General features: G+C 39.5%; 2 protein-coding genes across 3 annotated transcripts in view; one reads left to right on the top strand and one right to left on the bottom strand.

The window, feature by feature from the left end:
• Positions 1-13,040, top strand: part of ZBTB8A (zinc finger and BTB domain containing 8A) — a 69,344-nt gene that overhangs the window by 14,498 nt on the left and 41,806 nt on the right. The window lies entirely within an intron of this gene.
• ZBTB8OS (zinc finger and BTB domain containing 8 opposite strand) overlaps positions 1,213-13,040 on the bottom strand; it is an 87,167-nt gene continuing 75,339 nt past the window's right edge. The window contains exon 7 of the mRNA XM_072750379.1: positions 1,213-1,243. Within this exon, the coding sequence (XP_072606480.1) occupies positions 1,228-1,243 (16 nt within the window). The 3' untranslated portion in view covers positions 1,213-1,227. The remainder of the gene's footprint in view (positions 1,244-13,040) is intronic.

Raw genomic sequence — 13,040 nt, 5'->3', positions numbered from 1 at the left:
AGTCGAGGGTCAAGGTCCTGTAGGTTCTCATCTCAGCCATGCTTCCTATGAGTTCCTCTGTCTGTCTTTGAAGATATCTTCTACTTCTCTGTCTTCAGATCTGACTTACCTTTGAACTTCAGATCAGTGTTTCCAGTGGCCCTATGGCCATTGCTTCCCAATTTTCCACTCAACTCTCACATGATGTGCTAAAACCAAAGCCATTCTTTTTCCCCTAAACCAGTTCTTTCCTCCTGACTTCCTAATTTCTGTTAGTGATACTAACAAACACTTAGTGACAGTAGTGGGGCCTTCTGAACATATGTGGCAGGATTTTTCAGCTGGCCATCAAGACCCATGGATTTATTTCCATTTATGTATTTTGCATCTTTTCCTTCCTTCCCTTTCCTGCCATCATCATGGTGTTCAGGCCATTAACCAGATGAGCAGTTGCAATAGAGTAGCTGTTCATTTACCTGGAAGTGGCTGGGTTCCTTTTCTCTCTCTCCCCCAAGAAATACCACTTCACGACTTTTCATAATGGAATGTCAACTTGTCCCTTGTTCACTTAGCACATGAATCTTGATTTAAGGAAAGAAGCAGAATATCATTACTCTGAGAGCTTCCAAAATGCCGTAATCGTGAATTACAACCTAGGTTTGGTTAAATGTGAGACTCGTTAATATTTACCCACTTGTTTGACAAACTTTAAAAATTTTTGGTTTTGAATATATTTTTATTATTCAGAGCTGAAAATATTTGAAAGTATACCATCTGAAGCCTTTATCCCATTCTTGTTTCCTGTCCCCTAGATTCCATCTCACAACTCAAAACCACTGTTCTGTTTCTTGTTAGTCTGGCTCAGACTTTCTGCTTATTTTTCCTTTGTGCACACACACACACACATACACACACGCAAGCTCTATTTCTTACTTTTTAAAAAATTTAACTGTGCATCATAGCCATCCTTCCAGATAACTATCCCCTGTTCATGGACTTTTTTCTGATCCTTCACTATCACAGAGGGTTCTTCAGTGAATGACCATGTACATGTGTCATTTTTTAAAAAAACATTTTATTTATTTATTCATGAGAGACACACAGAGAGAGGCAGAGACAGAGGGAGAAGCAGGCTCCTCACAGGGAGCCCAATGCAGGACTCAATCCCTGGTCCGGGGATCATGCCCTGAGCCAAAGACAGATGCTCAATCGCTGAGCCACCCAGATGTCCCATGTGTGTCATTTTGATCATGTACCAGCAAACCTGTAGGATAAATTTCCAGAAGTGAAATATCTTGGTCAGAAAATATACGTATTTGTAATTTTGAGAACTGTTGCTGATTTGGCCTCCATGGAGTCGTACTAATTTATATTCCTACCAGTAATGATTGAGGGTACCTGTTTTCCCACATTCTTTTTTTTAAAAGACTTTATATATTTATTAGAGAGAAAGTGAGCATGTGAATGGGGGAGGGGCAAAGGGAGGGAGAGAGAGAAGCTTAAGCAGAGGTTCCATGTGGGGCTTGATCTTACAACCCATGAGATCGTAACCTGAGCCAAAAGTACAAGTTGGATGCTCAACAATACATCAGTGTGGCTTTAATGTGTGTTTATATTTTTATGACCAAGGTTAAATATACCTTTCATATGATAAGGGACATTTATGTTTCTTTTCCTGGGAACTGTCCTTTGTCTCATTTTGTCTTAGGATTATTGTTCTTTTACTTGCCAATTTCTTAGAAGCTCAGTAGAGATGACCCTTTTCTCTGTTAGACTTTTTTGCCGCATCACATGTCTTTTGCCTTGGCTCGTGGTTATTTTTTGGCCATGCAGGATTTTATTTCATTTTTATATAATCAAATGTTTGTTTGTTTTTTAATGGCTTCTGCATATTGAGTCACAGGCCCTTCCCACTCAGAGTTTATAGAGTCTCCCATATTTTCTCTTAGAACTTCTAAGGCTTTGTGGTAACACTTAAATCTTTGATCCATATGGAATTTATCCTGGTATGAGATGGGAAGTGCAAATCCAGCTTTTTTTTTTTTTTTTTTTGAAAGCTAAAATTGCCCCAGTGCCACTTATTAAACTGCTCATTTTTTTTTTTTTTTACCATAAGTTCATCATCTATTAAATTCCCACCAATACTAGAGTGTATGTCTGGATTTTCAAATTTTTTTTTTTTTAATTTTATTTATTTATGATAGGCACACAGTGAGAGAGAGAGAGGCAGAGATATAGGCAGAGGGAGAAGCAGGCTCCATGCACCGGGAGCCCGACGTGGGATTCGATCCCGGGTCTCCAGGATCGCGCCCTGGGCCAAAGGCAGGCGCCAAACCGCTGCGCCACCCAGGGATCCCATTTTAAAAAAAATTTTTTTTTTTTTTAATTTTATTTATTTATGGATTTTCAATATACTGCATTGGTCTTTTTCTTTATCACCAGCATCATGGTTTTAATTACTGTAGAAGTATAATTAGAAAGATGTTGGTGCTAATTCCTTCTCTTTGTTCTTCTTTTTCATAATTCAACTAGCTATTCTTGTCTATTTATTTTTCCATAAAACCTTGGTAGCAACTTGTATTGATCTTAAAATAACCTGCTGGTGTTTTTATATGGTCATGTTATGATAACATATCTTAGGAAGAACTGACACCCAATATGTTGAATCTTCCAATTCAAAAGTCTTGGCTTTCCATAGTCTTCTCTTACATCCTTGGTTTTCTTTCTTTCTTTCTTTCTTTCTTTCTTTCTTTCTTTCTTTCTTTCTTTCTTTTTTTTAAGATTTTATTTATTTATTCATGAGAGACAGAGAGAGAGAGAGGGGCAGAGACATAGGCAGAGGCAGAGGGAGAAGCAGGCTCCATGCAGGAAGCCTGATGCAGGACTCAATCCCGGGGTCTCCAGGATCAGGCCCTGGGCCTAAGGCAGCCACTTAACTGGCGAGCTACCCAGGCGTCCCCATCCTTGGTTTTCTTCATATGAATTTTATACACTTGTTAAATTTGTTTCTAGGTATTTTATCATTTTGATGCTATTGTAAATGGGAGTCTTTTATCCCATTAAATTGCTTACCTAATGTGGATTTTTTTGGTATATATGAAAATTGCTGATTTCTGATATTAATTCACAACCTCTTTCCCCCTCTTCTAGTTTGTGGTCATTTTGCGATTGAATATCTTGCATTTTCCAGTCATACAATCATATTACCTGCATATGATGATAGTTCTACCTCTTTTTCCAGTAGTCCTTTTTCTAGTTTCTTTCTCAAGTTAATTGCCTTGACTAATGTCTCTAGAACAGTGTTAAGTACTAGTGGTATTAGTGGGCATCCTTTTTTGTCGCTGACTTTACTGGAATATTCTTTTTATTTTTATTTTTATTTTTAATTTATGATAGTCATACAGAGAGAGAGAGAGAGAGGCAGAGACACAGGCAGAGGGAGAAGCAGGCTCCATGCACCGGGAGCCTGACGTGGGACTTGATCCCGGGTCTCCAGGATCACGCCCTGGGCCAAAGGCAGGCACCAAACCGCTGCGCCACCCAGGGATCCCGGAATATTCTATTCAGATGCTAGATTTTAGACCAAAACAGACATATTTTATCACCAACAATCTTCTACTGAGAACAAATTATAGACCAGACTCTGTGCCATAAAAATAGAGATTAAAAAAATGAAAATGACTATGACTCTACCTGGCTTCAAAGAGTTTGCAGGAAAAGACAGATACACAAATTAGTGTTATAGGTGTCACAGTAAAGTTATATAGAGTATAGTGGAGACATGAGAAAGGTTGATGGCTGATCAGCTTGAGCCCCATGTCAAGATCAAATTCCAAAGAACAGGGTACTAAAGCCTATTATTAGTTTGAATGGAATGTTTACATTAAATTCGTTATTGGATGTCCTTGACTTTGGAGGCAACATACAGGGAAAGTCATGTAAAGAACCTTAGTTCAGTAAGAACACTGGTGAGGATCTTGATAGAATGCCTCCAACATACCAAATATTAAACCAAGGCTAGGGGGATCCCTGGGTGGCTCAGTGGTTTAGCTCTTGCCTTCGGCCCAGGGTGTGATCCTGGAGTCCCAGGATCGAGTCCCACATCGGGCTCCCTGCATGGAGCCTGTTTCTCCCTCTGCCTGTGTCTCTGCCTCTCTCTGTGTGTGTCTCTCATGAGTAAATAAATAAAATCTTTAAAAAAAATAATAAACTAAGGCTAGCCATACACATAGAAATAATTTCTACTCAAATGGATATTACAGTGTCACAGGGAAACATACATTAAAATAGACAGATGCAGTCCAGTAATTGCCATGAAGTATATGAGTATGGTATAGTGGAGTGTGTAGGAAACGGAAGTTAACATCAGTCCAGGGAAGTCAAGGAAGGCTTCCTAAGGGGGGCACTATTTGAGCTGACTCTGAAGGAAGAGTAAGAGCTTCTCAGATTGAGAAGGATGGTTTTACTATAGGACAGGAGCAATATGTACAAAAGCTAGGTGACATGAAAGGTACTATGTGCCCGGGAATTGGCATGTAGCCTAAGGACGGGAGGCGAGGTAGGTGGTACGAGATGAGCATGCAGAGATTGGCAGATGCAGAGTCCCAAAGAGTATTGAATCCATTCATAGATACAGGGACTTTATCTGGTAGTCAGGAGACTTAAAGAATTTTAAGCTGCATAATCTAGAAAGATAGCATACTTCAGGGTAGATTGAATGGAGAAAGATAAAAAGCCAGGAGACCAATTAGGAAATATATTGTAGGGGAATCCCTGGGTGGCTCAGCGGTTTAGCGCCTGCCTTTGGCCCAGGGCGCAATTCTGGAGTCCCAGATCGAGTCCCACGTCAGGCTCCCAGCATGGAGCCTGCTTCTCCCTCCTCCTGTGTCTCTGCCTCTCTCTCTCTCTCTATGTCTGTCATAAATAAATAAATAAATCTTTAAAAAAAAAGGAAATATATTGTATTAGTCCAAATATTGTCTGTGATGATATTTAGCGTCCTTAAACAAGGATTCACATGACAAGTTCCTCCTAGAAGTCAGTGCCAGAAAGATGCTCATTTTTACTGGGGAAATGTGTGAGCACTATATAAATCATTTGTTTCCCTATTTTTTGTTGTTGTTGTTGTTGTTTTGTTTTTGCCTTGGATTTCAGGACAAATGGTGTTAAGCGTAAATATATAGAAATGATCTCACCTCCATTTAAAATTTCTATTTTAAAAAATATTACATATATATTTTATTTTATTTTTTTTAAATTTTTTTTAAATTTTATTTATTTATGATAGTCATACAGAGAGAAAGAGAGAGAGGCAGAGACACAGGCGGAGGGAGAAGCAGGCTCCATGCACCGGGAGCCTGATGTGGGATTCGATCCTGGGTCTCCAGGATCGCGCCCTGGGCCAAAGGCAGGCGCCAAACCGCTGCGCCACCCAGGGATCCCCATATATATTTTATTTAAAACTACTTAACTTGCTTTTAAAAAGATAATCACCTTGGAAAAGGTAGATGAATATAAAGAAAAAAATATAAATTCCTAAAATCATGCAGTCCCATCTCTCCCCAAGTACATTCCTCCTATATCAGTGGCATTTGCCTCCACTCCAACAGAAATATAGAACTCATTTTGAGGGGTGGGGTGAGGGGGCAAATTCTGTTGTTGGAACCGTTTAACCCAGTACTTCTCCATTTGTTTTACTAAAGCCTGTGGTAAGAAATGTATTTTAGGTCATTGGCCAGTACACATACATTTGTGAATCTGTATAGTCTTTCTATCTGAAGCAAAAGATTCATGAAGGAATTCTTCCTACTTGCAGTAAGCGCTAATATTTTAAATTCTATTTTGCCTTCTTTAGATCCTAGTTGTGACCTACTAAATTGATTTTGGAACCCACTAACAGTTTGAGACAAGCAGTTTGATAACTGCTGACTTAATACTTACCAAACCTCCTTCAGTTCGCTTGCCTGTAGATATGAAGGCACTAGATCAGGACACCTGAGCTCAAGAAACCCCATTAAGTCATTTTTAAAAAGCTGCTTTTTTTTTTTAATATTTTTTTTTATTTTTATTATTTATTTGTGATAGTCACAGAGAGAGAGAGAGAGGCAGAGACATAGGCAGAGGGAGAAGCAGGGTCCATGCACCAGGAGCCCGATATGGGATTCGATCCCGGGTCTCCAGGATCGCGCCCTGGGCCAAAGGCAGGCGCCGAACCGCTGTGCCACCCAGGGATCCCTGCTTTTTTTTTTTTTTTAAAGATTTTCTTCCTTTCCTTTCCTTTCCTTTCCTTTCCTTTCCTTTCCTTTCCTTTCCTTTCCTTTCCTTTCCTTTCTCTCTTTCTTTTTCTTTCTTTCTTTCTTTCTTTCTTTCTTTCTTTCTTTCTTTCTCTCTCTCTCTCTTCTTTTTCTCTTTCTTTCTTTCTTTCTTTCTCTCTCTCTCTCTCTCTCTCTCTCTCTCTTCTTTCTTTTTCTTTCTTTCTTCTTCCTTCCTTCCTTCCTTCCTTCCTTCCTTCCTTCCTTCCTTCCTTCCTTCCTTCCTTCCTTTCTTCTTTCGACAGAGAGAGAGAGATCACAAGCAGGCAGAGCAGGGCAGCCTGGGTGGCTCATCGGTTTAGCGGGTTTAGCGCCGCCTTCAGCCTAGGATGTGACCCAGGAGACCGGGGATCGAGTCCCAGGTCAGGCTCCTTATAGGGAGCCTGCTTCTCCCTCTGCCTGTGTCTCTGCCTCTCTCTCTGTGTGTCTCTCATGAATAAATAAATAAATAAAATCTTAAAAACAAACAAACAAACAAACAAAAAACAAGCAGGCAGAGCAGCAGGCGGAGGGAGAGGGAGAAGCAGACTCCCCACTGAGCAGGGAGCCTGACCTGGGGCTCAATCCCAGGATTCTGAGATCATGACCTTAGCTGAAGTCATATGCTTAACTGACTGAGCCACCTAGGCACCCCTAAAAAACTGTTTTTTTTTTTTGTTTTTTTTTTTTTAATTTTTTTTTTTAATTTTTTTTTTTAATTTTTATTTATTTATGATAGTCACAGAGAGACAGAGAGAGAGGCAGAGACACAGGCAGAGGGAGAAGCAGGCTCCATGCACCGGGAGCCTGATGTGGGACTCGATCCCAGGTCTCCAGAATCGCGCCCTGGGCCAAAGGCAAGCGCCAAACCACTGCGCCACCCAGGGATCCCCTAAAAAACTGTTTTTTATATTGAGCTAAAATCTGGCTTCCTAAAGTCTCGTCTATTGGTCTGCTTTGCTTTTCAGAACCACTCTGAATATTCATTCAATAAATACTGATTGAGCCATATGCCATTTAGCACCATATACTCTGTGCTAGGGACACTGAGGTGAACAAAACAGAGTCCTTGCCCTTTGGGGGCTTACGTGCTAGCCATCGGTCAGGAGGACTTGTCTATTGGAATGACTTGAAAGAATTCTGTTTCTTCTACATAACTGCCCTTCAGTATTAGAAGATAACTCTCATGTCTCCTTTGAATCCTTTCTGCTAGTTTCTAAACCATGCCTCCTATGATAGTTTCTCTGACACTAGCCAGTGAGCTATAGTTAACTGTAGTGATACAATGACTCCTCCCCACCCTGCAGATGGGATTGTCCAGATAACCTCTGATGACGTGGCACCAAAGCAAAGACTTGTATAATGTTGGGAAACAGGTTGTGTGAAGATGTGAGTGAGGAGTGTTCCTGAAACAAGGGCCACTGGGAGTGAACTGGCCCTTTGGGGGACATCAAGACCAATGAGGTTAGCGCTGGGGGTGGGCAGAGGGTGGGAGGAAAGGAGACCTTGCAACCCTTTTAGACAAGGGTAAATATCTTGGATTTCTTTCTAAGTGGTGGTTCTGAGTAGAGGAATGCTATGCTCTGACTTAGGTTTGAGTAGATCCCTCTGGAAAAAGCAGAGACCAGCCAGGAAGCTACTACAGTAGTCTTTCTAATCAGATATTCTTTTATGATCCTTAGGAGGGTTTTGCCATTTTTGTCATAAACTTCCTGCATGCTTCTTATTAAAATATTTAGTTTCAACTATTTTTGTGAAAGGAATCTTCCACTATATCTGCTAATTACCTATTTGTTTTTGTGTATTAATTTTATAAGTGGCTGTCTTACCAGATTCTTTTGTTTCTAGGAGTTTTTATTTAATTGACTTTATTAAGGTATAATTTACGTAAAATAAAGTGCACCCATTTGAAGTGTACAATTCAGTGAGTTTTGACATATATTCATGTGTAACAGTCACCATAAGTAAGATACAGGACATTTCTATCACCTAAAATTTCCCTCCTGTCCTTTTTATCCCCTTATGCCTTTTTGTAGTTAAATCCTCCTGTCTCACTCACAGCCCCAGGCAGCTATTAATCTCCTAATTCTGTCACTCTGGATTAGTTTCGCCTGTTCTAGAATTTCTTGTAATGAGAATCACCCAGTATGTACTCTTTTGTGTCTGGCTTCTTTTGTTGAGGCTAATGCTTTTGAGATTCATTCAGATCCTGGTGTATATTAGAGGTTTGTTCCCTGCTATTGCTCAGTACTATTCCATGGTACAGATGTACCACAGTGTAGCTATTCACCAATTTATGAATGTTTTCTTTCCATTTTGGGGCCAGTATGAATGAAGCTGCTATGAAAATTCTCGTGCAGGTCTCATTGTGGACATATGTTTTCATTTCTCTTGGGTAAAAACTTAGGAATGAAATTGTTGGCTCAAAAGTAGATATGACTTTATTAGAACTGCTAAACAGTTTTCCAGAGTGACTGTCTCATTTCATATTCCTTTTTTTTCATTTCATATTCCTGCCAGTAGTGGTGAGATCCAATTTCTCCACATTCTTGTCAATACTTAATATTGTCCATCTTTTTAGTTTTAGCCCTAATAGTATGTATGTAATGACTTTTTTTCTAAAGATTTAATTAATTTATTTATTTGGGGAGGGGAGAGAGAGACAAGCAGACTCCATGCTGGGCACAGAGCCTGAGGTGGGGCTTGATCCTATGACCCTGAGATCATGACCAGAGTCGGAAGCTTAACCAACTGAGCGACCCGGGTGCCCCTGTGACAATGAAATTTATTTTTTTTTAAGATTATTTATTTATTTATTCATGAGAGACAGAGAGAGAGAGAGAGAGAGAAAGGCAGAGACACAGGCAAAGGGAGAAGCAGGCTCCATGCAGGGAACCTGACACGGGACTCGATCCTGGGACTCCAGGATCAGGCCTTGGGCCAAAGGCAGGCACTAAACCACTGAGCCACCCAGGGATCCCTAATTGTGGTTTTAATTTGCATTTGCTATATGAAGAATGATGTTAGGGATACCTGGGTGGCTCAGTTGGTTAAGCATGGGACTCTTGATTTGCATTCAGGTCATGATCTTAGGGTCATGTGATGGAGCCCCTGGTCAGGCTCTGCACTGGACATGAAGCCTGCTTAAGATTTTCTTTCTGCCTGCCTCTCCTCCTCATGTTTGTGCATGAACTTGTGCCCACACAAGCTCTCTCTCTCTTTAAAAAAAAGAAAAGAAAAGAAAAGAAAGAATTATGTTAAACATCTTTTAATGTGCTAATTTGTATATCTTCTTTTGGGAAATGTTCAAATCATTTACCAATGTCATATAGTTTATCCTATTATTTAGTTGTTTGATGTCTTTATATATTCTGGATACAAGTCTTTTGTCAGGTATATGTGTTGCAAATATTTATTCTAATTCATGGCTTGGCTTCTCATTTCCTTAACAGTATGGTTCAAAGTGCAGAATTTGTCAGATTTTTCTTTATGCCCAAGATTTTTGTGTGCAATAAGTCTTTGTCTAGGGGCACCTGGCTGGCTTGGTTGGAAGAGTGTGTCATTCTTAGTCTTGGAGTCATGGATTTGAGCCCCACGTTGGGTGTAAAGATTGCAAAAATAAATACACTTAAAAAAAAAAAAAAGAAGAAGAAGGGTGCCTGTGTGGCACAGTCTGTTAAGCTTCATACTCTTGATTCTACTCAGGACATGATCTCAAGGTTGTGAGACTGAGTCCTGCCTCAGGCTCTGTGCTGAGTGTGGAATTTCCTTGGGATTGTCTCTCTGTCTCCTTCTACCCCTGCCGCCTCCCCCACTTACTTTCTCAAATAAATACATAAATCTTAAAAAACAAAAAACAGAAAAGGGTTCTTGGGTGGTTTAGTCAATTAAGGACCAACTCTTGATTTCAGCTCACTTAATGATCTCAGGGTCGTGAGACTGAGCCCTGTGTTAGGCTCTGCACTGAGCCTGCTTGAGATTCTCTCTCTCTCCCTCTCCCGTTGTCCCTCCCCCTGCTCATGCATTCTCTCGAAAGAAGGAAGGAAGGAAGGAAGGAAAGAAAGAAAGAAAGAAAGAAAGAAAGAAAGAAAGAAAGAAGTCTGCTTACCCCAAAGTCCTAAAGATTTTCGCCTGTTTTCTTCTAGAAATTTAACTTTTACACTTAGTCTTGTGATCCATTTTGAGTTAAAATTTGTCTGTGGTATGAAATAAGGGTCAAGGTTCATTTTTTCCCTATAATGGTTACCCAGCTGTTCTGGCACCATTTGTTTGAAAATTCAGTTATTGTGGCACCTTTTAAGAAATTTGATCAAATTGATAATATATTTGTATATTTCTGGACTCTCTTCTATTCCATTGATCTATGTGTCTTTCCTAATGCTAATACTACATTGTCAAGGTGCCTGGGTGGCTCAGTCAGTTGAGTGTCCCGACTCTTGGTTTAGGTCATGATCTCAGGGTTGTAGGATCGAGCCCTCAGGTGGGCTTTGCACTCAGCACAGAGTCTGCTTGTCCCTCTGCCTCCATTTCTCCCTGCCATCCATCTCTAAAATTAATAAATAAAAAAATCTTAAAAAAAATACTACACTGTCTTGGTCACTGTGGATTTTTGTTTTGTTTTGGTAACTGTAGTTATATTAAATCTTAAAACCTGGTAAGGCAAGTCCCTTTTATTCTTTTCAACATTGTTTTGGCTATTCTAGGTCCATTACATATCCTATAATTTTAGAATCAGCTTGGTAATTTCTACAAAAAGAAGCTTTTTGGATTTTGATTGAGATTAAATGGATTCCATAGGATAATTTGAATAGAACTGACATATTTACTATTTTGGTCTTCTAATTCATGTATATGGCCTCTCTCCATTTATTTAGATCTTTGACATTTCTCTCAGCCATTTTGTAGTTTTCAGTATACAGAGTTTTCATATATTTTATTAAATTGATCCCTGGGTTTCATGTTTCTTAATGTTCTTATGAATGCATTTTTTTATTTCATTTTCTAATTGTTCATTACTAACTTATATAAGTAGAAATAATTTTTTTAAAGATTTATTTATTTATTCATGAGAGACACAGAGAGAAAGAGAGGCAGCAACACAGGTAGAGGGAGAGGGAGAAGCAGGCTCCATGCAGGGAGCCTGACATGGGACTCCATCCTGGGTCTCCAGGATCATGCCCTGGGCTGAAGGCGGTGCTAAACTGCTGAGCCACCGGGGCTGCCCTAGAAATAATTTTTATATGTTTATATGTTTATATCCTGTGACCGTGTTAAATTCAGTTACTAGTTCTAGAAGAGTCTTTGTAGATATCTGGAAATTTTCTATGTACGTGATTTCTTCTGGGATTTATTTATTTGTACAGTGAGTAAACAATGACAGACTTTTTTCCTTCCTTTTCACTTTCTTTTATTTCGTTTTCATTTCTTATTACATCAACCAAAACCTCTAGGTCAATGTTGAATAAAAGTGTCGAGAGCTCAAATCTTTGCCCTGTTCCCTACTTAGAGGGGAAAGCAATCTTTTGCTTTTTGTAGATGCTCTTTATCAGGCTGAGGAAGTTCCCTTCTACTCCTAGAGTTTTTATCATGAATATGTGTTTATTTATTTATTTTAATGAATGTGTGTTTAACTTTTCAAATGTTTCTTCTGCATCTATTGATAATCATTTTTTTCTTATTTATTCTGTTAACATGGTGAATTGTGCTGATTGATTTTAAACTGTTAAACTATCTTGCATTCTTGGAGTAAAATTTTGATTTGCTAATACAGTGTTACACATTTTTTGTGTCTGTGTTTACAAAGGATATAATTCTGTAGTTTTCTTTTCTTAGAGTGTCTTTGGTTTAGATAGTAATACTGGGGGATCCCTGGGTGGTGCAGCGGTTTAACGCCTGCCTTTGGCCCAGGGCACGATCCTGGAGACCTGAAATCGAATCCCACGTCAGGCTCCCGGTGCATGGAGCCTGTTTCTCCCTCTGCCTGTGTCTCTGCCTCTCTCTCTCTCTGTGACTATCATAAATAAATTAAAAAAAAAAAAAAAAAAAAAAAGATAGTAATACTGGCCCCGTAGAAAGAGTTGGGAAATTTTCCTCCTTTCCTGTTTCCCGGTGTTTGTATGGGATATGTATTATGTCTTAAATGTCTAATAGAATTTAATATTGAAACCATTTGGGATTGGAGTCTTTTTGTGGGCAGATTTTATTTATTTATTTTTATTTTATTTTATTTTTTTTAAAGATTTATTTATTCATTTATGATACAGAGAGAGAAAGACAGAGAGGCAGAGACACAGGAGGAGGGAGAAGCAGGCTCCATGTAGGGAGCCCGACTGCGGGACTCGATCCCGGGACTCCAGGGTCGCGCCCTGGACCAAAGGCAGGCACCAAACCGCTGAACCACCCAGGGATCCCCTGTGGGCAGATTTGAAATTACATTTTCGATTTCTTTAGTATTATGTTTCTTTAATTGACATATGGCTAGTCAGACTTTTTATTTTTTCTTCTATCAGTTTTGACCACTTATATCTCTTAAGAAATGTGTTCATCAGACTTCCTGGGTGACTCAGTTGGTTAAGTATCTGACTCTTGATTTCGGCTTAGGTCATGATCTCAGGGTTGTGAGATTGAGCCCTACATGGGGCTCTGTGCTGGGCATGGAATCTGCTTAAGATTCTCTCTCTCTCCCTCATCCTCTGTCCTCCCCTCCCTTTCTAAAAATTTTTTTAAATTTAATTTAAAAAGTGTTCATTTTATCTAAATTGCTGAATTTAT

Source organism: Vulpes vulpes, chromosome 2, assembly GCF_048418805.1.
Source record: "Vulpes vulpes isolate BD-2025 chromosome 2, VulVul3, whole genome shotgun sequence".
NCBI classification, from domain to species: Eukaryota; Metazoa; Chordata; class Mammalia; order Carnivora; family Canidae; genus Vulpes; species Vulpes vulpes.
Note: the sequence above shows the minus strand (reverse complement) of the source record. Positions and strands in the feature narration are given on the sequence as shown.